At 40.1% G+C, this 27,852-nt stretch overlaps 1 protein-coding gene across 1 annotated transcript in view; it reads right to left on the bottom strand.

Annotated features, from left to right (window-relative positions):
- LOC134284451 (uncharacterized) overlaps positions 1–27,394 on the bottom strand; it is a 43,632-nt gene extending 16,238 nt beyond the window's left edge. Inside the window, exon 1 of the mRNA XM_062843302.1 lies at positions 27,315–27,394. Coding sequence (XP_062699286.1) covers positions 27,315–27,394 — 80 coding nt within the window. The remainder of the gene's footprint in view (positions 1–27,314) is intronic.
- Positions 27,395–27,852: the final 458 nt, after the last annotated feature.

Here is a 27,852-nt window from a genome sequence, read left to right as displayed (position 1 = left end):
CTTACGAATTCCAGGTTTGGCAATTTTTTAAATAAGCCGCAGGCTTAAGCGTGGAGGTTTCTCTTTATATGCTATTTAAATCCAAAAGAGCTTACGAATTCCAGGTTTTGACAATTTTTTAAATAAGCCGCAGCTTACTATCCGACCAAGTCTTTCTGAGGGAGTGCTTGGAGAAATTTTCTGGATGATTTCTTAAAGTAAACCTACAAGAAGTTTCCAAAGGAGTCCCAGATAAAAATTCTTTAAGAATCCCTGGGAGATTTTTATTAGTAACTCGTGAAAGATTTTTTAAATGAATCCTAGGATGGGTTTCAGCAAGGATTGATGAAAGCAATATCGAAAAAACCTGTGAAAGTTTTTTCAAAGTCATCATTAGATAAATATGTTAAGAAATCTCTGGAGGAAAATCTAAGGATATTTCTGAAGAGATTATTATTTGAATTTAAAACGAACGACATGGGAGATTTTCTGAAAAAATCGACATGGAAGATTTTCTGTCAGAAATTCAGATTTAAAAAAACATCCCTGGAACAATTTCTAAAGATAACCCGGAGAAAGTTTTCCTTAAGAACGTTTGAGGGAATGCTTTGAAGAATTTTTAACGGTTTTTACAGAAATAATTATGAAAGTTCCGGAAAATAAAAATAAAAATCTATAGAAATACATAGAGGAATTTCTGCAGAAATTCATACACAACTTTCTTACACAACTCTTTGTGAAACTTCTTGAGGAATACCTAGAGGAATTTCTGGAGAAATTGAAAGTTGATGTAAGAATTTCTAGTGAAATCCTAGATCAGTATCAGCAAACCTATATGAAAACCGGAGACGTAGGAATGTAGTACCAACCAATTTACTTTACTATTCTCATATCTCTAACCAATCTTTGTCTATGCACATTCCACTGAAAGTGCCAAACGAGAACTTCCTACCAAACGTGTCCCAGCTTTGTGAAGTGCGTTCATATGCCTTTTTGCTTGCAGTAGCTCAATTCTGAACAGCAACGGCACAAAAAAAAAACTGACGAAAGCACGAAACGAGACGTCGATTCTCGAGGAGACTGAATTTTTCACGCCATACTCTTCCACTTAGTACCCCAACACGGAACTATATTGGCAACCTTCCCTCATCTGTCGTCGCCGTCGTCGCCGTCGTGGAGGTAGCAGTAGTTAACGAACGTGGTAGAACTATGATTAAACTCCGGAAAAAGGCAAGCACCGAGCAGCGAGTGAGCCCCAAATGGTGCGGCCCTCTTCCCATTCTCTTCGTCCCGGCACTCTCACACACACAGGAAGACAGGAAACATAAATCACTGTCGAGCTATATGGATGATAAAATTGCTTTCCATCAGCAAGGACATTCTAATTTGTGAGCAATAATTTGATTTCGAATGATGACATAATATACGTCAATGTGAGAACAAATTTGGCGAATTGGTGCCGTTCTGGGAGCGGAATGGTGTATGGAAGTAGGAAATAAATCGATAGGAATTATGCATACATTAGGTTTTGATTGAATAAATGCAGTGCTGGAGATTATCAAGTGGTATAATTACATTGAAATACATTCTATTGAAATACAAAGTGTCGAAACAATTGTATTTTTACCCGAACAGATACATTCATCCTGTAAGCCAAACTCGTTTCGCTTCTATGATAAAATTCATGCTCAAATTTAGACGCCGATCGCAATCATCTGTGGTTCATTGATTGACAGGAAGATTACTCCCGAGGGAAATTAGGATGTCAATCTCCCTTCTAATGGATTACAGTAATTGAATCGTCTTTTTACGTGCTTCTGGTAAAATCGAATTGATGTAATTATGCAAGATGCAATAGATTAACGCTGATAAATGCATTGCTGGTAACGTCGATTCTGGCGGGCAGTCCGATTTGATTGGTTTCGATAAACGGGAGCCCACTCCAAGTAGCCTCTGGGCGTTTAAATTAAATCATCGTCGTGATCTTCATCTCCGACATAAATACTAGTGCAATTTCTTCAGAAACTTCCCAGGCGACATTCAGGTTGACTGCCCGTGCACCTAAATGTTCTGCTTGTCTTTGCTAACGAAGGTCACCAACATTGGCGTAGCTAGCGGGGGGGCGGGGGCCTGGGGGGCCAGGCCTCCCCCAGAATCCGCCAGGCCTTCTTCTTCTTCTTCTTCTTCTTCTTCTTCTTCTTGGCGTAACGTCCTCACTGGGACAAAGCCTGCTTCTCAGCTTAGTGTTCAATGAGCACTTCCACAGTTTTTAACCGAGAACTTCCTCTGCCAATGACCATTTTGCATGTGTATATCGTGTGGCAGGCACGAAGATACTCTATGCTCAAGGAAGTCAAGGAAATTTCCTTTACGAAAAGATCCTGGACCGACCGGGAATCGAACCCGTCACCCTCAGCATGGTCATGCTGAATACCCGTGCGTTTACCGCCTCGGCTATATGCCCCCCCCCAGAAATTTTTCATGACTTTATATATGGAAATTAGAAAAAATCTGAAAACCACTGTCGTGGTGACAAACATAGATCTATAATAGACATGTATATGACATAATATGTGTTCAAATTGACAGTTATTGGAGACTATTCTCCACTTGTCACTCTACAAGATCATTGTTCAAAATGGTCTATGTAATTACTTAGTTTTGATTTCCAAACATAATATAACCAGAATTATATAAATAGCAGTGCTTTGCTAGTCTTTTTTTGAAAGAAATTATATCTGAATGATATTGGGTTTCTCATTAATGTTTAGACTACTGTGATAATTTGAGAATCCACTGAATCATCATTTCCCAGCGAAATTTCACACTAATCAAACTTATTTTGGTTACCTGTTGTGCACCCGACGCCCCTGTCATGAACTCAACCGAGCTTGTGTATGCCAGCCGCTGCGAAGTCGTGTGCGAAATTCGACTGTGATGATAATGAATTTCGGCCGAGTCTAAATGGGTGCAAATGTCGCAATAATTTCCAGGAATTCTTTGATGAGTATCTGTAAGAATCATTGAATTTTCTAGCAACATTAATGCAAAATATAGTTAATTGCTTCTTTGTGGAATTCAAGTATCATGTGGGAAAAATCTGTTTGAATTTGCAATGGAATTCCAGCAAAAGTTTTTGAATTCGTATATTGAGAATAGATGTTACATAATAAGAAATGATCCATGTAGCTCAAGCGTAAGCGCTAGTGTATTCTTTAAAACCATGCTGGAGGTGATTTCTAGTCGGTAACTATTTGTGCGTCTATCAAATAATGCACACATTCAAAAGGCCGTTGATGAAACTTTAATATATTTAAAAGCTTTTGCTGCAAGGGGTAATCTTGAAGGTATTCATGATTGGATTCCTTAAGGATTTCTCGGAGATAATTGTGAAAGAATTCCTGGATGACTACTTGGAGAATTTCTTGGCTTCTGTGTCCCTCTAAAATTATCTAAAATAATTCCAATACAATTCGCTGGAGGAATTCCTCTAGAAATCCTTCAAATTATTCAAAAAATCTACAAGTAATCCTAAAAAACCTTGGAGTGAATCCGTGATAAAAATTATAAACGGATTACTGAAATTTTTAAACTTATCGCTAAATATATTTTTGAAAAAAAAATCCAGAGAGAAATTTCGGAAGAAATCATTACAGGAATTCTCGGAGCAAAATCTGCAGGAATCCTTGGAGAAATTTCTGAAAGTATGTATAAAAAGTAATTCCTGGATGAATTCCGGGAGGAATCCAAAGAGCAATCATGCGAAAACTTCAGGAAAAAAATCTGAAGAATCCGCATCAGAAATCCCTGTAGAAATTACTAGAAAAAAAAATTAGATGAATCCTTGGAGGAATTTCTGGACGCATTCCTGGAGGAATCTCTGGAGGAATTTCTCGAGAAATCACAGGAGCAATTCCTAGATGTATTTCTGGAGGAAATACTGGACAACCTTCTGGACAAATTCCATGCGGAATCCCTGAAGGAGTTCCAGGACTAATGCCTGGAGCATTAGGAGATTTTTTTTTATTATCGTACAAATTGGTACGAAATCCTGGAGAATTATTAGGACAAATTCCTGGCGGAATCCCTGCCCTGGAGAAGTTAATGGAGAAATTTCTGAAGGAGGCAACCCTGGAGAAGTACCTGGAGTAATGCCTGGAGCATTAGAGAAATTTCTGATGGAATTCCAAGATAAATTTCTAAAAGAATTCCCAGAGGAATTTCTGGAGGAATTCCAGAAGGAATTCCATGAGGAATTCTTGGAGGAATTCTTGGAGGAATTCTTGGAGGAATTTCTGGAAGTTATTACTGGAGGAATTTCACGGAAGAATCCTTAGAGGAACCCCTGAAGGAGTTTCTGATATATTCCTGTTGGAATTTCTGGACGGATTTCTAGAGGAATCTCTCTATCTCTCTTCTTGGCGTAACGTCCTCATTGGGACAAAGCCTGTATCTCAGCTTAGTGTTCTATGAGCACTTCCACAGTTATTAACTGAGAGCTTCCTCTGCCAATGGCCATTTTGCATGCGTATATCGTGTGACAGGCACAAAGATACTTTATGCCCAAGGAAGTCAAGGAAATTTCCTTTTCGAAAAGATCCTGGACCGACCGGGAATCGAACCCGTCACCCTCAACATTGTCATGCTGAATACCCGTGCGTTTACCGCCTCGGCTATATGGGCCCTTTCTAGAGGCATCTCTGGAGTTGAAATTCATGGATTAATTCCTGAAGGAAACCTGCAAGAATTTCCGGAGGAATCCCTTGGAAAAATTTCTATAACATTTCCTAAAGAATCTTCTGAAAGAATAACTGAAGTAATCTCTGAAGGTTTTCCTGCAGAAATTCTTAAAGGAATGCTGTAGGAATTTCCGAAGAAATCTTCGTGGAATTCCTGGAGGAGTCCCTGGAGAAATGCCTGGATGAAATCCTGGAGGAATACCTGGAATAATTCCTGGATAAATTCACAGAGAAATTTCTGGGGGAATATCTGAAGGAATCATTAGAGGATTTCCTAGAGTATTCCCGAAGAAATCTTTGAAAGAATTCCTAGAATAATCTCATGAGGAATTCATGCAGGAACCTCTGGAGGAATTCTTGGAATAATTCCTGGAAAAATTCAAGAAGGAATTTCTGGGTGAATTTCTTAAAGAGCCCCTGGAGAAATTCCTGGAGGCATTCCTGTATCAATTTCTCGAGAAATTCCTTAAGGAATCCTTTGAGGAAACCCTGGAGAATTTCCTTCAGGAATCCCTGAAGAAATTCCTGGATTAATGCCTGGAACAATCTCAGGATAAATTCCTGGATGAATTCCTGGTGGAGTTTTTAGAAGAATTCTGGGAGGGACCTCTAGAAGAACTCCCGGAGCAATCTCTAGATGAATTCCTAGAGAAATCCTGGGATGAGTCCATGGAGAAACTCCCAGGAGAAATTTCTAAAGAAACCTTTTGAAAAAATCCTAGAGGAATCCTTAGAGAAATTTATAGAGAAATTCTTGGAAGAATTTATGGGAAAATTATTGGGAAAATCCCTGGAGAAATCCCTGAAGCAATTTCTGGAGGAACCTCAGGAGGAATGCCTGGAAAGAGGCTGTTCATTAATTACGTATGGGAAGACGCGTAAGATTTCGCAAAACCGACCCCCCCCCCCCACCCTCATAAACTTTTACGTAATAAATGGACGGCCCCAAAGTTCTGGACAAATTCCTGTGTGAAGTTCTGCACAAATTTCTTGCGGAATCCCAGGAAGAATTCCTGGATAAATTTGTAAAGGAATTTTAGGGAAAATTCCAAGGAAATATTCCTGGAATGAATTCCTGGAGGAATCTCGAGAGAAATTCTGGAAGCAATTAATGGGGGAATTTCAGAAGAAATTCCAAAATAAATTTCTAAATAAATTCCAAGAAAAATTTCTGAATAAATTGCAATAGAAATTTGTAGAATAATTCCCAGAGCGATTTTTGGAGGAATTCCATGAGGAATTCCTGGAGGAATTGCGGTAGTAATTTATGAAGGGTGTTCCTGGATCAATTCCTGGAGGACTTTCTGAAGAGATTCTTGAGGTAATTCTTAAGAAACCTCTTGAGGTATTCCTGGAGGCATCTTTAAAGGAATTTCTAGAGAATTACTTATAAGAATCCCTGGGGGAACTCTTGGAAAGAAACCTGGAGGAATCACTGAAACAATATCTGTAGGAACCTCAGGAGGAATTCCTGAACAAATCTCCATAGGAAATCTTGGGGAAATTTCGTGGAACTATTAATGGAAGAACTCCAGGAGGAATCCCTAAACGAATACCTTGAGGAATCAGTGAATGAATTCCTTGAAAAATCTTTAGAGGAATTCTGGTAGAAATCCATGGAGAAATTTGTGAAGGAATTCCTGGAGAAATTTTTAGAGGAATTCTGAAAGAAATTTCTGGTGGAGTTCCAGGAGGAATTTCCAGAGGAATTTCTGGAGGAATTCCAGGAGGAATTCCAGAAGGATTTTCAGGATGAATTACTGCAGGAATCATCGGTGGAACTTCTGGAGGGATCCATGAAATAATTCCTGGAGGAATGCGTAGAAGAAACCCTAGAGAACAAATTCCTGGATTAATTCTTGAGGTAATTCCTGTAGAAATTCTTGGTAGATCTCTTGCAGAAGTCCCTGGAGAAATGCCTGAATAAAAATGATTGGCAGGAGGAATATCTGGAATAGTTCTCGAAAAAAAATCCGGGAGGAATTTCCGAAGGAATCACTTGAGGAGTTTCTGGAGCAATCTCAAGATTTATGATGAAATACAAAGTTCGATTTCTGAGAGAATTCCAGGAGGAGTTTCTGATGAATTCTTAGAGGACATACTGAAGAAACCGCTAAAATTCCTGAGGAAATCCTGAAATCCTGGATTAATTCCTGGGGGAGTTTCTGAAGGAATCCCAACAAGAGTTCTTGCCGGCGTTTTTGAAATAATCCCGGAATTCGTTTTTGAAAGAATAACAGAAGAAATTTCCGGTGAATCCCTGGAGGAACTCGAAGTAATTTCTGAAGAAACCCGATGAGCAATCCCGGAAGCAACCCCATGAGGAACTCTATGGAATCTCAGGAGAGCTTTCTTAGCGAACCCTGGAAGAATTTTTGTGGGAATATTCCTGGATAAAAAAAAAAAAATGAAGAAATCAATGTCTGCAGTAATTGTTGAAGGAATACTAGGATGCCTAAAGGTTTTTTTGTACAATTTTTTCAAACAATTCTTGGAGTATTTTTCAATAATCTCTAAGTAAAATTTTCTAAAAGATTTTCTGGAATACATTCCTGCAGAAATACTTCGAATCATTCCAGATGTAATTATTGGAGCAATCTCTAGTGGAGTTCTGGAAGGCATATATGGAGAAATCCCTGTAGAAATGTCTGAATACCTGCAGAAATACCTTAAAGGAACCTCGAAAAAAGCACTTGCTTGAAAAAGGAACAATTGCTGGAGGAACCTCTAAAAATATCCTAGGACAAATCCCGGAAAAAATGTCTAGTGGAATCCCTAGATGAATTCTTGATTGAATTTCTGGTAGAAGCCCTGATGGAATCACTGAAGCAAGCTATGTATAAAAATCTTGGAGAAATTGTTCGTACTCATATAGTTTACGAAACTATGAACAAATCTAAAACAGTCATTTTGATTACTCAAAACTACAATACCAATTTGCATATTCACATATCGGGCGCCCATCCCGCTCAAAACTCATATCAAGTCAGGCCCCTCCTGGGCCCCATCCAGGAAAAAATCCTAGCTACGCCAATTGTCACCGAGAGTAGCACGTGCCGTTCCAATATTTGTGGATTAACAGTTGTAGTAGAGTCTCAGTGCCATGAGTAATTAATCTCATTTGAAACGAGCGATTACGGCACCGATTGAATCCGTTATTTTTGTTTTCATAGTTCTCTTCTAATATATACAAAAGTTAAAACAAAACATACATAACATTTAGAACCCAATGCTCAATAGGGTATATCCTATCTCCCGATCATACTAAACGATCGAGATAAAGGAAAATCCTAAAGTTCAAATGTTTTGGTTATTTGTTATTCATATGTCCGTCTCAAAAAGTTGCTGGACTGACCGGAAACGCAACAAGTCGCCTTCAGCATGCTCAAGCTGAATACCCACGCTGTGGTGATATAGAAAAGTATCATTAGGGTATGAAGTTTGTTATAACATAGCTTAGAAATTACGACGGGCCTGAAGTCGAAGGCAGTGTCTTATAAAACTCAACTACACAAACTTTAGAAGTTTCCTCAAGGATACAATATAGAAGCATACACTTTCTTCGCTGTGTATCTTGTTTGACATCGCCAAACAAAAAATCAGCATATCTTATTACCGATTTTATACGTGCAATATCGTATCCAAACAACACGGGGCGATGAGCGGATGTACTCGGGCTTGCTTCCTTGCTTATTATTTCTTGGCTGAGCGCTACCCACTCGCACCTAGTGCACACCACGTGCCGACCTTATTGTACGTGATCAGACGACGACGACGACGGTCGGTGTGGTGGTGTCAGCAACAGCCAGCAGTAGCAGCAAAGTGACGTAATTTAATAAACCTAATGCAAACATTAGCATTTTCCGTTACAGCTTTCCGAGCGAAGGCTGTGTGCATCTAAGTAGAAAAATATAAGTGAGATCCGGGCTCGCAAGCAGCGCGAAACCAGGTCCTATCTTACTGTCGCCATCGCAATCAAACGAAACAGCCCTTGTCCCTGGACCGTGTCAGCACCAGTAGTAGCGCTGCTACTCATCTCGTCGCTCGTCGGGAAGCCATAGGAGGAAAATGAAAAGAAAACATTGCTAGGCTCGGCAGTAGTTTGAGAGGCTTACCGGTTTTAGTGGGGGATAAAAGCCAGAAGTGCACTTTTCAAGTCTACTGCAGCATGTCATTTTAGATGAGAATGTTCAGGAGTATGCAGCAGCCTGATCAACCTTTGTTTTGTATATCTATTGTTGAATTAATACTAACTTAAATTCCAAAATGAGTAAGATGAAGATATGACGAAGTCACACCTCGAGATTTTAAGAAAATTTCAGATGTGGCTTCGTCATATCTTCACCAGTTTCTGCTACAGCGAGAGGGATTCAAATGATATCCAAGAATTCCATTAGGTCGAGCCGGGGCCCGTGGCGAAGTGGCTACACGATCGCTGCATAAGCGGATGGTCATGGGTGTGGTGTATACCACACTTAAACGATAAGCTACCTTGGTAGCATTCTGATTGGAACGTGAAATAATACTCTTTTGTAAAAGATCTAATAAAAGTAGATGGCGAGCTGGCCCTCGCTCTCTTTTACGTTGTGAACTGATGCTGAACGAATTATCTTTTATTACGTCCATCTTGAAAGATAATCTACTAAATAAATTAGTTTAATTTATTTCGTTTTACTCATGAGCACATCACTCGGTTATAAAAATGGGTTCGATCCCAGCCCCGACACTTCGTCAGTTGGTAACTACACGACAAACAAATTTTGCCCATTACATAAATTAACAAAACTCAATGAGAATTTCTTGAAGATTCTACGAAGAAGGTTTAACAAAGAATTCATCATAAATAAATTTTATGTTGTGGAGAAGCAGAGGTGATCTCGATAACAACTCAAGCCCAAGGATGGGGACGCTCACTTGCAAAGAGATACACTCACTTGCAGTTTTCTCAGCTCAGGAGCGTGCAATCAAGAAATGACGTATGGACGACTTTTGCCTTGTGGTTTTGTCTAAAACTTTGCCGAATAGAGTAGGGGTCGCACACGCATACCGAAGTCGTGAGGGAGCTTCGAAGGCAACACTCCACGAGGTGAATGTAAATTACACTCACCTCGTCCATACATCATTTCTTGATTGCATGCTTCTTAGCTGAGTAAATAGCAAGTGAGTGTTCCTATCCTTGCAAGTCTTAATATTTCTTCCATCCCTCGATTACCGTAAGGTTCTCAAAGGTGCACATTGAGGCCGTTTAGCAACTTGTTTGAATATGTTGCAGATCAACATTTGGGGCATGAATGATATCGAAAAATTTGACTCACTGGCCATATTCATTGACAACTTGGGAATACCTGTAGACTGCATGGTAATCTGCGAAACGTGTTTCAAACAAGAAAGAACAAGGTTCTACAATCTGAATGGATTTTCCAGTATTTCCTCTTGCCGTACCAACTCTGCTGGTGGATTGGCTATCGTGAGAAACGGCATTACCTACGATGTTATAAGCAACATTGCTTTGGATGGCTATCATCAAATCAGTCTAAATCTGCAAGGTGAACAATTTCTCGTGTGCCCTTCATGGAATATACCGCCCCCCAAACTTCGATTTCAACCGCTTTTCGACAATCTTGGAACAAATTATGTCGTCGTCGAACCTATTCGAGCCAGTATTTATTCTTGGTGATATGAACGTGGCAATCAACCGTGAAACTCGTGAATCAGAAAAATACTTGGACCTTCTGCAGTCCTATGGAATGGTAGTTACATTACAAACACTTCCATAACCAGACCGCATAGTAACAACATCCTGGATCATGCAATTTCGCGTGTGGAGGGCTTAAATAGAATAACAAATTATACAATCAGCTGTGCACTCAGTGACCACAACTATGTACTCACTTCTCTGAAGCCCAATGTTGTCATCAACCACAAGCGTACTCTGACAAAGTCTATTACCCACTACCAAGTTGTTGATAGACAGTTCAGTGAATTCCTGACAACGTACAACTGGGGCAATGTGAGCCCCAACGAGAGGCTTTCTTTGGTTGCTGCAAAGTATATTGAGTTACGGAACACCAATACTACCATAAAAACTATGCACGTTCGCCTCAAAAAGGATGGATGTCCTTGGTTCAGCTACGATATGAAAATACTATGTCATGCGAGGGATACCGCAGCATGCTCTAAAGAAGTGGATGAACGACTTGGTGAAATTTTTAAACAAGCAAATAAAAAACTTGCTGTTGCGAAAAGGAAAGATAAGAAGGAGTATTACAACCAATTTCTGAATGCCAGAAGTCTCAAAGAACTTTGGAAGCGCATTAACGGTCTATTGGGCACCCACCATGAGGCTCATGAGATCGTGCTCAATATCGTCGATAGGAATGTTTCCGATGCTGCGCGGGTCTCCAACATCTTCAACGAATACTTCACGTCAATTGGGATTCAACTAGCTGAAAAACTATCGTCGTCCAATAACATCAATCTTCATGGCACTATCTGGGAGGTGTCAAACCGTTTCTTCCTAAATTCTGCAACTGCAGATGAAGTGTTGACTATAATTTTAAATCTAGATTGTTCCAAAGCAACCGGATTTGATGGATTTCTGATTTCTGCTTTAAAACACCATCGAGCTGTTTTGTCGACTATTATTGCTGATGCCTTCAACGATTCTGCCACCGCTGGAGTATACCCCGATTGCCTCAAGACGGCAGTTGTTTATCCGATGTTCAAAAACGGAGATAAGAAACAACTAGGGTAATTGTTCCCATCGTTGTGGTAGTACCTAATGTTGCGGTAATAGCAATTGAGCACTTTTTCGACTGAAATGTTACCAAAAGGTATTTTTAATAGATGTATTATATATAAATTATGAGATTGCACCATTTGTTTGCTTAAGATTTGCCCAAAAACCTATTTAAAAAAAATATTTTCCTTAATATATTTGCTGCTGTGTTCCTATTGTCGCGGTAGTGTTCCTAATTTTGCGGTATCCCATATGATTTCAATGGGAAACCGCAATAATGGGAACAAATACCGCAACATTAGAAACACAATGGTCTTTCAGATAAAAACGAATAAAATGCTCATAACAACCTCAAAATGGCAATACAGTAAGGACCCGATTTTGTCAGCCCCATTCTGCGACAAACTTTTTGCTCTCGTTATCTTCCGGTCAAACTTTAACCAATTAATTCATGTTTATCATTAAACTACAGCTTTAATTCAGAATATAGAGGGATAAATAGTTTGAAAACCTGTTCAGGTTTATGAGGAGAGCAAAAAGTGTGTTCTCAAAAGAGGCTGACAAAATCGGGTCACTAATGTATTTCGTTATTTTCCCGTAGATAAATGATAGATTTTATTATTTTCAATTCAATCCATGTAAAAAGTTTGCTTGGGGCGATACAATTGTGGTTTGAACATGAGCCCAGTGCTTAACTCCTCCATGATCGGATCAATTACCCTAAGTAACTATCGTCCCATCTCTGTACTGCATGCGTTTAACAAAGTGTTTGAACAGCTGCTCGCGCGACGTCTTCTGGAATTCCTGGATATGAACAATTTCTTTTATACAAAACAATACGGTTTCCGCAAGGGTTCTTCGACTCAGACAGCAGTACTTCAACTGGTAGATGAACTGTCCGATACAATTAATCGAAAAAACCGTTTTGCTGGCTGCTTGTTCTTGGATCTGTCGAAAGCTTTCAATACAATAGATCATGTGTTTCTTTTGAAAAAATTTGAATCTTGTGGAATTCGAGGTCTTCCCAACACCTTGTTCTCCAGCTAACTGCAAAATCGGAAACAGACTGTCGTTGTCAACGGATATTGGAGTAGTGAGCGCAGTGTTGTAATCGGAGTGCCGCAGGGCAGCAAGCTAGGACCGCTTCTGTTTCTTATATATGTGAATGATCTAAGTAACCTACAAAATGGAGTTCGTAGACTTTTTGCGGACGATTCTGTTTTTTTCTTATGCCGGCCAACTCCTCAAGAAATTGTTTCCATGATACAAGAGGATTTAAATATTGTTATGGAATACTTAGAAAACAAATCGCTATCACTAAATGCCACGGAAACAAAGTTCATGTTATTCCGAGGGCCTCGTACAATCATTTCGACACATTCTCGACTTCTGATTAGGAATATAGAAATTGAAGAAGTTGATTATTTCAAACATTTAGGTATTATTCTCGATTCTACGCTGTCATGGAAGGAACATATACAAAGTTTAGTTCAGAGTTGCGCGCCAATGTGCGGTATGCTAAGGAAACTATCATATTATCTTCCTCAACATGTGCTTTTGAAAATTTCTTATGCATTTATAAATAGTCGTTACCAATATGCGTCTTGTGTATGGGGTTCGGTAGGAAAACATCAGCTAAGAAGCTTGCAAATTCAGCAAAATCGAAGTATTAAAGCAATTTACCGACTTCCGTTCCTCCATCCTACAATAAACTTGTACAACATTTTGGGCCATAACATAGTTCCAATCAGCGCCTTGCACGAATATCAAACATCAATAATAATCCATAGAATCATACACATTCAGGATATACATCATAATATTGAATTGCAAAATGTAACACATCAATATGAAATGCGCAATTTAGATCGTATCGTTGCCTCTAATTTTACTTCTGAGATTGATAGAAGAAGGTTCACAGCAATTGGACCTCGCTATTATAATAATTTGCCCATTACTGTAAGAAATTCTGAATCTGTAGTTATATTTAAGAAAAACTTGAAAAGGTATGTAAATAACAATCTAGACAGGCATCTTTAGGAAGGAAAAGCTATAGCTTACTACTATTTAAACAGTCATTGTAACACCAAAACAACAACCCTCACAGTGCTTTTTGTCGCATTAGAAGAACATTACGTTAATTAGAGTACAAAAAATGCAGTGTTTCTGTACACCCTATAATTGAATAATCTTTAATAAAATTGAATTGAATTGAAAAAAACTTTCATACTCCGATTATTGGTTCCTTGTGCAATATCGATTGTTTTGGTCATAAATGGAGTAGAAACTACTAATTGTATAGTCTTATATGCGCAAAAAAAACACAAAATATAGTAGCCATGACGTTCATAGGCATCCCCTTAGGGCTCCATGGTCGGCATTGGACGCTGCTTCTGTTAAAATAATACCTTTAACGCTTACATTTTTTTGGTCCTAATCCAAACAAAACAGCCAGCACACCAAATCTCTTTGCAGGGCATAAAAGTAACCAGCATATGCACTGCATAAAAAGGGTAAGAGCTTTCTAGAACCAATAATAGTAACCAAATGTAACGAAGACATGACAACGGTGGCCAGGGGGCGTTTATAGGGGAGAGCATAGGCTGGTTATAGGACCGCGAGGGGTTTCAGGGGTACCAGGAGATCTCAGATGGTGTTTCAAGTGGGTCTAGTCGTTTAAAACATGACTACATACAGAGTCGGGAAAAAACAGTAAGACCATTAGCCATTTTTCACACAACAATGCTTCAAGGGGTTCTGGGGGTTCCAGAACAGCTCTAGAAGATCTCATGATCATTTCAGGCGGTTTCAGGGGGTAGAACGAAATCTCAGGTTTCAAGAGGAACCAGAAGGTCACAGAGGCGTTTTATGGGTTTTAGGGGATCTCATGGGGGACCTTCAGGGAGCTCCGGGCGTGCCAGGGGATCTCAATGGTATTTTAGGAGGTCCCTGTACGACTCAAGAGCGTTTTAACTGGTCACAGAAACGTTTCAGGGGGTTTCAGGAGCATTGCAGGTGATGCCAGGGTGTTTCTGAGAGGTTGCTAGAGCACTCACGAGTGTTTCAGAATGTCTCAATGAGTACTTGCAGGTCTCAGGGGCATTTCGTTTATTGAAACGCTCCAGAAATCCTCAAAATCCGTTTAAAAAGCTCCTGAAAGGGGAACACCCTAGTAGGTTCCTGAAACCCCCATGAAACAACCATGAAAACCGCTTAAAGCATCCCTGAAATGCTATTAAATGCCCCTAATACCTTTCTGGTCACCCTTAAAACGTTCTCGAAACCCCCTTAAACTCTCTAGAATGCCATGAAACACTCCTGAAACCCATGTAACCCCCATTTGAGGCTCCTGAGACCTCCTCCCGTGTCGCCCTTAAAGCCTTTTAAAATGCCCTTGATGCTCCCGTATAGAGTGGCTGTGAGTATTATCGGCAGGTTTGTTCTCTTCGTCATGAGGGGTTTTTGTCGGCCGAATTGTCTGAAACTTGGTAGTATAGGGTAAGTGTTCCACTTTTAGCTATAGTACCTCGAATTCGCCATCGTTGATTTTCAGCCTTTAACGAAGTAAATCAAAAAGAATTTTTTTCTAAATAACAGATCACGCTAATAAAAGATGGTTACACTCATTTGAAACTCCAATTGCTCAAATTATGGTAGAAATAAATCACTTTCCTTAACATTTTGACTTCCTTATACCAAAGATGTCCGATTACTCCGATTAACCCTTTTTCGCCATACCCAAGTAACATTTTTAGTTTTGTTCGGCTCTATAAGAGTTCTTTATGACCAATTTTATAAAACTTGCAATAAAACTGAATTTTACATCAAAACCTCTTGATGACCTTTTTAAAAGCATCTTCCGGCTAACTGGACCACTCTCGTAGAGGTTTTGCAAACCGTTTTAACAGCAGCAATAAAACTGTTTTAAAACCTAGTTGAAAAAATTTCCATACTCAAAAAGAAGTTAGGATGATTGTTGTTGTTTTTGCCTTTCTCGTACACTAAGTGTACTGGAAAGGCTATATGTTCACTCCAAAAATGACTTTTTGATAGGAGGCCCGGAGATTCAAGTCGCATATACCAATCAACTCAGCTCGACGAATTGAGGTGATGTCTGTGTGTGTGTATGTGTGTGTGTATGTGTACAAACGAACTCACGTCACTTTTCGGCAGTAAATCTCAACCGATTTTAATGATCGACATTTAGGCGTTCCGGATCGGTACCCCAGGAAGGGGCTAGATATGAAAATGCAACAAACCCACGCCTGCGACACATCAAACCACGGCATTTTCGATAATATGATGAACGGTAAGCAAGAAAATTGTCTCAGACCATATCTGAACCGGTAATGTTCCGGAACCGGTTCCGAAGGTCCCACCAGAAGTGGCCAAATATAAAAGTGAACCAAACCCATACATGCGACTCATCAAATCGCAGCTTTTTCAATAACCTGATGAACGGTTAACAGGAAAACAGTCTCAGATCATATCTGTACCGGTAGTGTTCCTGAACCGGTTCCGGGCGTCCCGCCGGAAATGGACAAATATAAAAATGAAACAAACCCATGCAAGCGACACGTCAAATCGCGCCCTTTGCGATAACCTGATGAACGGTTAGCAAGAAAATGGTCTCAGATCACATAAGAAACTACCGGTGTTCCAAAACCGGTTCCGGAGGTCCCGCCGGAAGTGGCCAAATATAACATTGAAGCAAACCCAGGCATGCGACACACAAGGATGGGAACACTCACTTGGAAAGAGTTACACTCACTTGCAGTTTTCTCAACTCAGAAGTGTGCAATCAAGAAACGATGTATGGACGACTTTTGCCTTGTGATTTCATCTTAAACTTTGCTGAATGGAGTAGGGATCGCATACGCATACCGAAGTCGTGAGGGAGCTGTGAAGGCAACTCTCCACGAGGTGAATGTAAATTACACTCACCTCGTGGAGGGTCGCATTCACAACCCTGTGACGACTTTGAGATGCGTGTGCGACCCCTACTCTATTCGGCAAAGTTTTAGACGAAATCACAAGGCAAAAGTTGTCCATACATCGTTTCTTGATTGCATGCTTCTGAGCTGAGAAAATAGAAAGTGAATGTAATTCGTTGCAAGTGAGTGTTCCCATCCCTGGCGACACATCAAGTTGCGGCTTTTTCAATAACTTGATGAATGATAAGCAAGAAAATAGTCTCAGACAACCTAAGATTCTACCGGTAGTGTACCGGAACCGGTTCCGTATGTCCCGCCAGATGTGGCCAAATATAAAAGTGAACCGAACCCATGCATACGACACATCAAATCGCGGCTCCTTAGGTAACCTGATGAACGGTTAGCAAGAAAATAGTTTCAGACCTTATTTGGGACAACCGATGGTGTTCCGAAACCGGTTCCGAGTGTTCTGCTGGAAGTGGCCAAATATAAAAGCGACCCAAACCCATGCATGCGACACGCCAAATCGCGGATTATCCGATAACCTGATGAACGGTAAGCAAGAAAATAGTCTCAGACCACATAAGAAACTAACGGTAGTATTCCAAAACTAGCGTTGGGTGCTTCGTCGGAATTCAAAAGTGAGAAAACTTAAAGCAAGCGATAGATATCTTGACAAAACTAAGACAATCTCATCCAATCACACCATTTCAGATTCCTTAGGTGTAATAATGCAGAAGGATGGGTCAACGTTGTATGGGAAAATTAAAATTTAATCGTAATAACTCCGAACAAACTTTTTCAATTCCCTTTCGCGTCTAAAATGACTGCGTAAAATTTTTGTGCGACTGGTTGATCTCTCACGCACTATAATGTGGTTGAAAGTTGAATGGGATTCAGTATGAAAAATTTCAGTTACTTGCATGTTTTTGTCAAATTTTACATGCATCTTGTAGCCAATGATAATAAAATATAGCGTGTGTAGAAGTGTGTAGAAAATACTTTGTCGAAAATCGTTAAGGTATCTGTGTTTGTGAAAAAGTTGTATCGTCTTGGTGTTGATCGGCCTCCAGTGCTAGTGAAGGAGGTCAAGCTGTCAACTGAGAGGTCTGATATTTTTCAGCTCTGCCTATACGTTGAACATAACGTCGGCATATATGCCATTAATAAGTTTAAAGTCAATTCAATGATGGCTCTGATAAAATTCTATGTAAAGTATTCTCATGATTCAGGAACATTTCAGCTCACGTCAACGGAAACGTCATGAGTACATATTCGACGAGAAAGGCACTATCACCACTAGGTGGATCAATCCGGGTTTTTTTACAATACTTTGACAGCAAGATACAGAGAAGCTTTTTCAATAGCACGTAAAGTTCAAGAGGAGACATCGTTCGGAAGTAGAAAGCGTTCATTTAAAAGTAATATTGAAGCCATTATTGTGTTGCCAGGCTTAGGTGCATTCAATTTCACCGTAAGTATTAGGGTTGCAGAAACATAAAATTGATGCACTTCGGAAATAGTGAATATTATCATCTTGGAATGAATTAAATCAATTTGATAATTCAGTAAAATCAACTGGAATTTACAAGAAAACTGAGCCGAGAGAGTTCATTTATGTGAGCTTGCCATGGAAATGACGGCAAACTATCAATTAATTGCTGATTTGAGCAAAATTTACTATTTCCTATTCACGTTATCTAATTCTTCAAAATGGCGATGACCATAATTAGCGAAAACAAAACAAAAGAATGTTTGCTTCTATGATGACCGCAATAAGCCTAGCATTGTCATAGTTTCAGCTTTTCCACCAGCAGATGTCGTTACTAACGAACGGATCGTCATCTGTTGAGAGTTTGGACAGTTTTAATGTGGTAATAATGAATGCCAGAAGGATTACATATCAGACAGTTTTGTTTACTCTTCTTAAAATGGGGCTTTATGGATATCAATGGTTTTCATAAAAGTAGACATAAAACTGTGAGTTTTAATTACTGCTGAAATAAAGCCCTAATAAAAATCAAACAAAACCAATTAGCAATGGAATTTAAGGGTATGCGATATACCGAAATGTTTCGCCAAATACACCTCGAAACGAAATTCCGCGGAATTCCACGGAATTCAACTAGGCGAAATTTATGATTTTGAATTTCGTTTCGTTTCGTCAAATTCTGAAAATTTCGCCTTCAAAAAATATAATTTGACGAAATTAAACGAAATTCCGCGGAATGTCTAATAAATTTCAAAAACAAGTTCATATCGTAAATGTCCATATCATCTATCGGAGATCTTGCTAATCTCAAGTTACTGAGAAGTGTTACAAAATCATTTCGAATATTGAGAAACAAATCAGTGCCTGACTGAAAGTGTTTATAATACAGACAAAACAAATCGCGAATACACCTCTTATCTAGGACCTACCATAAAGACATTTTTAAAAACCCCAAGTAACACATTTGTCGTCACAGAAGAGTCACGGTGGCGCAGGCTATTGTTGCGCAGGAGTCACTGTGACTTACTTCTTACAATTTAACACGTAGGGTAATTTTCCAATTGTTGCACGGCTAAAAATTCGCCAATTATTGCACACCTCATAAGAATAACATTGAGTGTGCAACAATAGGCGAGTTTTTAGCTGTGCAACAATTGGAAGATTACCCTACTTGCTAAAAATTTGTCACAGTGACTTCTGCGCAACATAAACCTGTGCCACCGTGACTTTTCTGTGACAAGTGTGTTACTTGGGAGGATGCTTTCAACGCGGGATCATAAATAGTATATTGGTAAAATTTCCTGATGGAACCAAATGTAAAAAAAATGTAAAATGATTTAACTTCACTTTAGATTCCCGATAAGAAGTTTTAACAGAGTAACACAGAATCACAGAATTAGATGATATATGATGTGGTATATACTAGCAAAAGTTTTTAGAAAATATGGAAGCACTCTCAGGAAATATCCCCATAAAAAATATTGGAAATCCCAGGAGAAATCGATTAAGACACATTCGGTTTGTTCCATGGAAAAGTTTCAGGTTAAACCTTTTTGAAATAGTTTGAATTTCCACTGGAACTCTTAAAAGGGGTTCACAATTAAAGCGAGGAATGGACCTCAATTGGAATCACTCAAGTAATTTCAATTATTTTACATTACTTATTTTCCCTTTTTAAAGGAATACTAATTTTTTTGGAGTTAATTTAGGACTTCGTAGCGGTATTCTTGAAGTTTTTCAAGTTCATCTGCAGGGATTCATGCCGATGTTTTTGCCTTTCTCGTACACCAAGGTGTACCGAAAGGCTATATGTTCACTCCAAAAATGAAATTTTGATAGAGCCCCCGGAGGGGCAAGTTTCATATACCAATCGACTCAGCTCGACGAGTTGAGATGATGTCTGTGTGTGTGTATGTGTGTGTGTGTGTATGTATGTGTGTGTGTATGTGTACAAAAAAAGGTCACCTCACTTTTAGATAGTAAATATCAACCGATTTTAAAGATCGACGGCTCATTCGACGCGGAATCTGGTCCAATTGTTTCCTATTGAAAATGGGTTGGATCGGTCCAGCCGTTCCGGAGTTATGGCCATTTAGGTGTTCCGGATCGGTACCCCTGGAAGGGGCCAGACATGAAAATGCACCAAACCCATGCATGTGACCCATCAAACCACGGCATTTACGATTATGTGATGAACGGTAAGCAGGAGAATAGTCTCCGACCGTATCTGAACCGGTAGTGTTCCGGAACCGGTTCTGGGTGTCCCGCCGGAAGTGGCCAAATATCAAATTGAACATAACTAATGCATGCGACACATCAAACAGCGGCTTTTTCGATAATCTGATGAACGGTTGGCAGGAAAACAGTATCGGACCACATCTGAACCGGTAGTGTTCCGGAACCGCTTCCGGATGTCCCGCCGGAAGTGGTCAAATATAAAAGAGTACCAAACCCATGCATGCGACACATCAAACAGCGGAATTTTCGATAACCTGATGAACGCTTAGCAGGAAAACAATATTGGACCGTATCTGAACCAGTAGTGTACCGGAACCGGTTCCGGGAGTCCCGACGGATATGGCCAAATATAAAAAAGTACTAAGCCCATGCATGCGATACAACAAATACGGCTTTTCTGATAACCTGATGACTGGTTATCAAAGAAATAGGTTAGGACCACATCAGAGACAGCCGGTTGTATTCCGGAATCAGTTCCGGGTGTCGCGCCGGAAATGGTCAAATATAAAAGTGAACCAAACCGATGCATGCGACACATCAAACAGCGGCATTTTCGATAATCTTATGAACGGTAAGCAGGAAAACAGTATCAGACCATATCTGAACCGGTAGTGGTTCCGGATGTCCTGACAGATGTGGTTATCAACGAAATAGGTTAGGACCACATTAGGGTCAGCCGGTAGTGTCGTAACCAATTCCGGGTGTCCCTCCGAAAGCGACTAAAAATAAAATTGAACTGAACCTATGTATGCGACACAGCAAAGCTAGGATTTTTTGATAACCTTATGAACGTTAGCAAGCAAACAGGTTCAGACCGGTGAAAAAAATGTTTTACGCATATGGTCAAATCTCAACCGTTACGTAGTAATTGAACTTTACATGTTTTTGCCTTTCTCGTACACTAAGTGTACTGGAAAGGCTATATGTTCACTCCAAAAATGACTTTTTGATAGAAGGCTCGGAGTGTCGAGTCACATATACCAATCAATTCTGCTCGACGAATTGAGATGATGTCTGTATGTGTGTATGTATGTGTGTATGTGTGTGTGTGTGTGTACAAATAAACTCACATCACTTTTTGGCAGTAAACCTCAACCGATTTTAACGACCGACGGTTCATTCGGCGGGGAATCTGGTTCCATTGTTTCCTATTGAAAATGGTTCGGATCGGTCCAGCCGTTCCGGAGTTATGGCCATTTAGGTGTTCCGGATCGGTACCCCAGGAAGTGACCAGATATGAAAACGCATCAAACCTATGCATGCGGCACATCAAACCATGGCAGTTTCGGTAACCTGATGAGCTGTAAGCAGAAAAATAGTCTAAGACCATATCTGAACTGGTAGTGTTCCGGAACCGTTTCCGGGTGTCCCGCCGGAAGTGGCCAAATATACAATTGAACCAAACCCATGCATGCGACACGTCAAACCACGGCATTTTCGATGACCTGATGAACAATGAACAGTAAAACATTCTCAGACCATATCTGAACCGGTAGTGTTCCGGAACCGGTTCTAGGCGTCCCGCTGAAAGTGGCCAAATAAACAATTGAACCAAACCCATACATGCGACACATCAAACCACGGCATTTTCGATGACCCGATGGACAATGAGCAGGAAAATAATCTCAGACCATATCTGAACCGGTAGTGTTCCGGAACCGGTTCTAGGCGTCCCGCTGGAAGTGGCCAAATAAACAATTGAACCAAACCCATACATGCGACACATCAAACCACGGCATTTTCGATGACCCGATGGACAATGAGCAGGAAAACATTCTCAGACCATATCTGAACCGGTAGTGTTCCGGAACCGGTTCTAGGCGTCCCGCTGGAAGTGGCCAAATATACAAGTAAACCAAACCCATGCATGCGACACATCCAACCACGGCATTTTCGATAACCTGATGAGCGGTAAGCAGGAAAATAGTCTCAGACCATATCTGAACCGGTAGTGTTCCGGAACCGGTCTAGGCGTCCCGCTGGAAGTGGCCAAATAAACAATTGAACCAAACCCATACATGCGACACATCCAACCACGGCATTTTCGATAACCTGATGAGCGGTAAGCAGGAAAATAGTCTCAGACCATATCTGAACCGGTAGTGTTCCGGAACCGGTTCTAGGCGTCCCGCTGAAAGTGGCCAAATAAACAATTGAACCAAACCCATACATGCGACACATCAAACCACGGCATTTTCGATGACCCGATGGACAATGAGCAGGAAAATAATCTCAGACCATATCTGAACCGGTAGTGTTCCGGAACCGGTTCTAGGCGTCCCGCTGGAAGTGGCCAAATATACAAGTAAACCAAACCCATGCATGCGACACATCCAACCTCGGCATTTTCGATAACCTGATGAGCGGTAAGCAGGAAAATAGTCTCAGACCATAACTGAACCGGTAGTGTTCCGGAACCGGTTCTAGGCGTCCCGCTGGAAGTAGCCAAATATATAATTGAACCAAACCCAAACATGCAACACATCAAATCACGGCATTTTCGATTACCTGATGGACAATGAGCAGGAAAATCATCTCAGACCATATCTGAACCAGTAGTGTTCCAGAACCGGTTCCGGGGTTCCCGCCGAAGTGGTCAAATCTGAAAGAGAAACAAACCCGTGCATGCATCACATCAAATAGCGGCTTTTTAGATTACCTAATGCAACCAGGCCAGCAAGTGTTTCGGAATCGGTTTTGAGTGGCCGGAAGAGGCCAAATATAAAAGTAAACCAAATCCAGGCATGTGACACATCAAATCGTGGCTTTTGCGATAACCTGATGAACAGTTAGTCAGAAAATAGCCTTAGATCACACAAGAGACAACTAGTAGTGTTCCGGAATTGGTTCCGAGAGTCCCGTCGAAATTGTCAAACCCTGCATGTGACATCTTCAATTTGCAACGTTTTTGGTTAACCGATGAACAGTTAACAAGACAATAGTGTCAGACCATATTTGGTTCAGCCGGTAGTTACCCGGAATCAGATCCGGGTAGTAAAATGTAAAATTCAACCAAACCCATGGATGCGGTACATCAAATCACGACCAGTCTTGTAAACATTCGACACTTTTTACTACCTTCATTTCGCTACCGCAGTCGTGTGTTAGCTTGCTTTGTTACATTCGTGCGCTACCGTTACCTCTTACACACAACACGAGCAGTAGAACGAAGGTCAATAAACATAAGAAAGGGTCAAATTAATGTCATCTGACACGATGACATTTGTCTAATTTTAGCTTTACGCATGGATTTTCAGCCAATTCCGATTATGAATGTTGATATTAGTTTATTCTTGAATGTTGCATTGAATGCGACACATAGATGGGCAATATAGCTCTTATTATGGAAGAAGACAGGAATAACAAAAGTCGAACCGTCTCCTGAAGCCGCTATCGTCGTGAAGTGCATTCGTTTGACATTTTTGTTTCGGACAATAGTTTGATTGCTTGTGTTGCGAATGTCGGAGACAAAGGAGGCCCAATATCGACGAAAAGGTTCAAATGACTGTGATCTCTAACAAGACTGATCACGACTTATCGACAACCTGATGGAAAAATAGGGTCAGACCACATTAGATTCCCATAGGTGTTGCGGGTTCAGCTGTGGCTTCGAAAGTGATTAGAAGTAAACGTGAATCAAACCCATACATGCGATAAATCAAATCGCGGTGATTAGGTAAAGGTGAAGAATTAGCAATAAAATAATCTCAGACCATAATTGGGACAACCGGTAGTGTCATGGAATCAGATCCGGGTATACCACCGGTAATTACCAAATATAAAAATGAACGAAACCCAAACATAGGACACATCAGATCGCAGATTTTTTGATAATCTAATGAACGGTTAGCAAGAAAATAGCCTTAGATCACATTACAGACTAGCTGTTGTGTAGCAGAACCAACGTTCATGTGAAAAATTAAATCGTGGCTTTGTTTAATAGCCTGATAAACGTTAGGTATGAACAACAGTGACGAATAGGTCTAAGTTCTCATATATGAAAGAGAACAAAATATAGACAAATCTTAAGCGATCTCATCAAATCGTACCATTCCAGATTCCTAAGACCGTTCGCAATGCTGTTTTGTTTTGTATGGCGAGTTTTAAAATTTTTAAAACTCGCCATACAAAATAAAACAGCATTGCGAACGGCCTAAGGTATAATGCAGGATGGGTCAACGTTGAATGGAAATATAAGAATTTGATCTAATGCTAATGCTAATATAAAATGTATCCATATTGAGTAGATTTAGCAAGCAGTTTCCATTTTGTATTTATGTCAATGTCATCAACACGTCGCTTGAATTTTGTTGAAAGGATATTTTAAAGCACGAGAAAGGCATCATCACCGCTAGGTGGATTAGTTAGGGTTTTTGATAAATATATTTGAAGACTTTCAGGTATGATTTGAAAATGCCAATAGGAAAGATGTGCCCAGCCAACATTTGTACAAAGGGAACTCACAAAACAGTTTAAGTTGCTGCGTAGAGTCCAATTTCGTATTAAGGATTCGCTCAAGAAAGTTCTTGAGCGATTCCTGTCAGAAACATTCTACAAAGACAATCTTTTGAATTGTCATTCCTTCAGAACTGCGTACTGCGATCGAAGAAAAACGGTTTCTTGACTGAATCGGTCAAGATTTTTTCATGGTCAAGATAAGCCGGAAATTTGCTTCTGAACTGCAAACGGATCTTGAACCATAACCTTCTACTATTTGAAACATTCTATGAAATTGCGAATGAAATAATCAAAGATTGCCTTGGTGATCGCGACGTTTAATCAGGATAATTATCAACCAGCAGTTTAAGCTGTTAAGTAAATACCCCTATTTACTTCGGTAAAAAGACGTTTGTTAGCTGGATTTCATCAGGTTATTCGCCAACAAACTCTGGACTAGTAAAACATTTTTTTTTAATTGTGCGTAATTAACCCTCAGAATACTAGGACAAACTTTTTATTTTTAATCGGCTGATACTCAGGAAATATCAAATATATAAATAAGCAGTTATCACTATAATCGATGGGAAAAGTTGTACTACATGCAAGGGTAGTTGTCAAACCGGAAGTCTATGCTTGAACTTGATTTTGCACCGGAAATAAATGTTCCCTGGAGCAATGTTTTGGCTATATGTTCTACAGCTGTCTTTTGGCTACTTTTTCAATAAATAGCTGCTTATTCTCGGTAGACCAATTCAAGTGGAATCTAAATCTGGCCATCAAATTCTTACCGAATCGTGTGTTTACAAATTAGAACCAATTTTGTAAATTGGGTCAGAAACCGATAAACACCTAAAAGTATGCAATGGTCTTGTAATGATTCGTTGGCTAAAAGTATGACCCGTGTATGAATTCTAGGTGGATTAATCACATTAATAATACTTTTAAGGACAAACGTCATGGAATCCCGCTTCAACAGTGCATCAGAACTTAAAACGCACAAATCTCTCGAAGCAAGTTTCAAACAACAGTGCATTTTATTATTCTGTTCTTGCTCACTTGTAATAAACCTAAAATAAGAAGCTCAGGTGCGCTGGTTTTGTTTACGAAGAGATTTGTGCCCTCGAAATCGTGAGTAGGTATCAAAGTCGGCCATTGTGGCGGCCATCTTGGGATTCTAACAAGTCTGTCCTTAAAAGAAGGACTCTGGTATACCTAACAAATTCTTCATATACACCTTCCAAAATGATTATGATCACGAAAAACAGTGTGCCCGAGTCCTACCGGAAGTACACATCTGGGACCAAGTTTCAGATGCAACTCATGCTTGAAAACAACCTCAGCATTGTGTTCTTGCGTTGGCCTACCATTTCAAGTTGTTAAAGAGTTCAGATTCATTATAAAATGCCAGATTCGTTGACGAACCGCTAATACATTGCACCAAGGAACACTTATTTTCGGTGCAAAAACAGGCTCAAACATGAACTTCTAGTGTGACAACTACCCAAACATGAAGTACAACTCTTCCCATCGATCATAGTGAAAACCGCGAATTTTTATATTTTACAGATCCTGAGTATCAGCCGATTAAAAATAAAAAGTTTGTCCTGGGGCTTTGAGGGTTAAAAAAAAGTTTTTTTTTATTATTTTCATCTATCTTAGCAAAATAACTCATAAGCTAGTTAATTTTGGGACCTAAAGTCCCGAATCGAAAGACCTGAAGGTTGAAAACACATTGGTTATACTGGGTATTTTCAACACATTGGTTTTACTGGGTATATCTGTGGTTCAAACTTGATTCTGGGACAATTTGGGCAGGAGGACCTATTAAGGGCACTTTGCGAGCTAACACAATCAACTTTGCACCAATTGACTTGATTGTTCGTATGCAGTGAGGTGTGTACAATATCTAGTCACGTACAAAGTTTCAAGTAAACTACCCCCTGCCCAAATGTTCTAACATCCGACTGTGGCAAATGAGAGGCTTAAGGGAAACACAATTCACGCCACCGGTAGGAAAAAAAAATGCAAATTTGCACAAAATTGATATAACTGCAAAATTCCGCGGAATTTTTACGAAAATTTCGTTTCGTATCGAAACATACCGAGTGAATTCTGATTTCGTATCGATCTCACGAAACATTTTTGAATTTCGTTTCGTTTCGTACCGCATCGCATCAAAAATTTCTCATACTGTTTCGTTTCGTATCGCTTTGAAAAAATTCCATACCGCATACCCTTAATGGAATTGCTATTTGGGATATCAGTTAAGGATAAACAATATTATTGAGATATTCGTAGTCGATAGATAGATGTGTTTTTTTTTTTCTGCTCGACATTCTAGTAATAAATTCTTGTTTCATGGATAAAAATTTCAAAATATTTTCTAACACAGACAAATTTTGAGATTGAGTACACTTTGGCATTCTTCTTCGAACAAAACAAACAAAACGAGCTGAACGCAAAGTTCACGAGTGGTTGAGCTAAGAAGCACCCGGTCTTCCATTACCATTATTATTTCCGAATAAAATTTGAATACAACAGTAATTTTCTTCCTCCAGCTCAAGGCAAAAGTGTCAAATGTATACAAACATCCCACTCGCACTAAATGGTAAACAATCCCGGTGGAATGTCCCCGACGAAGCGTGTCGGTTGTTTGATGCGATCTCTATCTCGTCCAGAGAATCGCTCGGCCAAAAGTGTCGTTCGGTTTACTTGCGCCATTTTTCATATTTTCTCGCCCACTTCCGGCTCACAACAGCTCGGCCGCCAGGAACAGCTCCGAAGCTTTTCCAAACACATCGCCCTGGCGCATTGGCGTGCCGGGTTTGTCCATCTCTGGGTCCCGAAATTGCTATCAGTTCCCTTTCTGCCATCCACGGATGGTGCCGGTTTACGGTGGTTATTGTTATTTTTATGGTTTGTAATTTCATAAAGGCACATAAATGTGTATATACCGAATGGGACGATTTATGGAATGGAGTTTTATGGCCAAAAATCATTTCTCGCTCGTTCCGGGCGTGATGGTCGTGCGTATCCGGATCGGCGAGAGCCCGTGGCCGATCGACCGACGGGACGTTGAAGACGGCCACGATTGTTCTATATTGGTAGGATGCGGACGGGACGATGACGACGGCTCAGTACGGTTCTGCAATGAAATGCTTTGTCGTCTCATCGTCAACGTTTGCCGGGCTGTGTGATGAAGATGACGCTTGGGAATTATTACCGATAAGCTGGAATTGCTGCGACGACAGTGTAATCATGTTCGCGCGCGGATCCATCGATTGGTTGGGG

Source organism: Aedes albopictus, unplaced genomic scaffold, assembly GCF_035046485.1.
Source record: "Aedes albopictus strain Foshan unplaced genomic scaffold, AalbF5 HiC_scaffold_14, whole genome shotgun sequence".
Taxonomy (NCBI): Eukaryota; Metazoa; Arthropoda; class Insecta; order Diptera; family Culicidae; genus Aedes; species Aedes albopictus.
The sequence above is the reverse complement of the archived record's forward strand: the minus strand, read 5'-3'. Positions and strand labels throughout refer to the sequence as shown.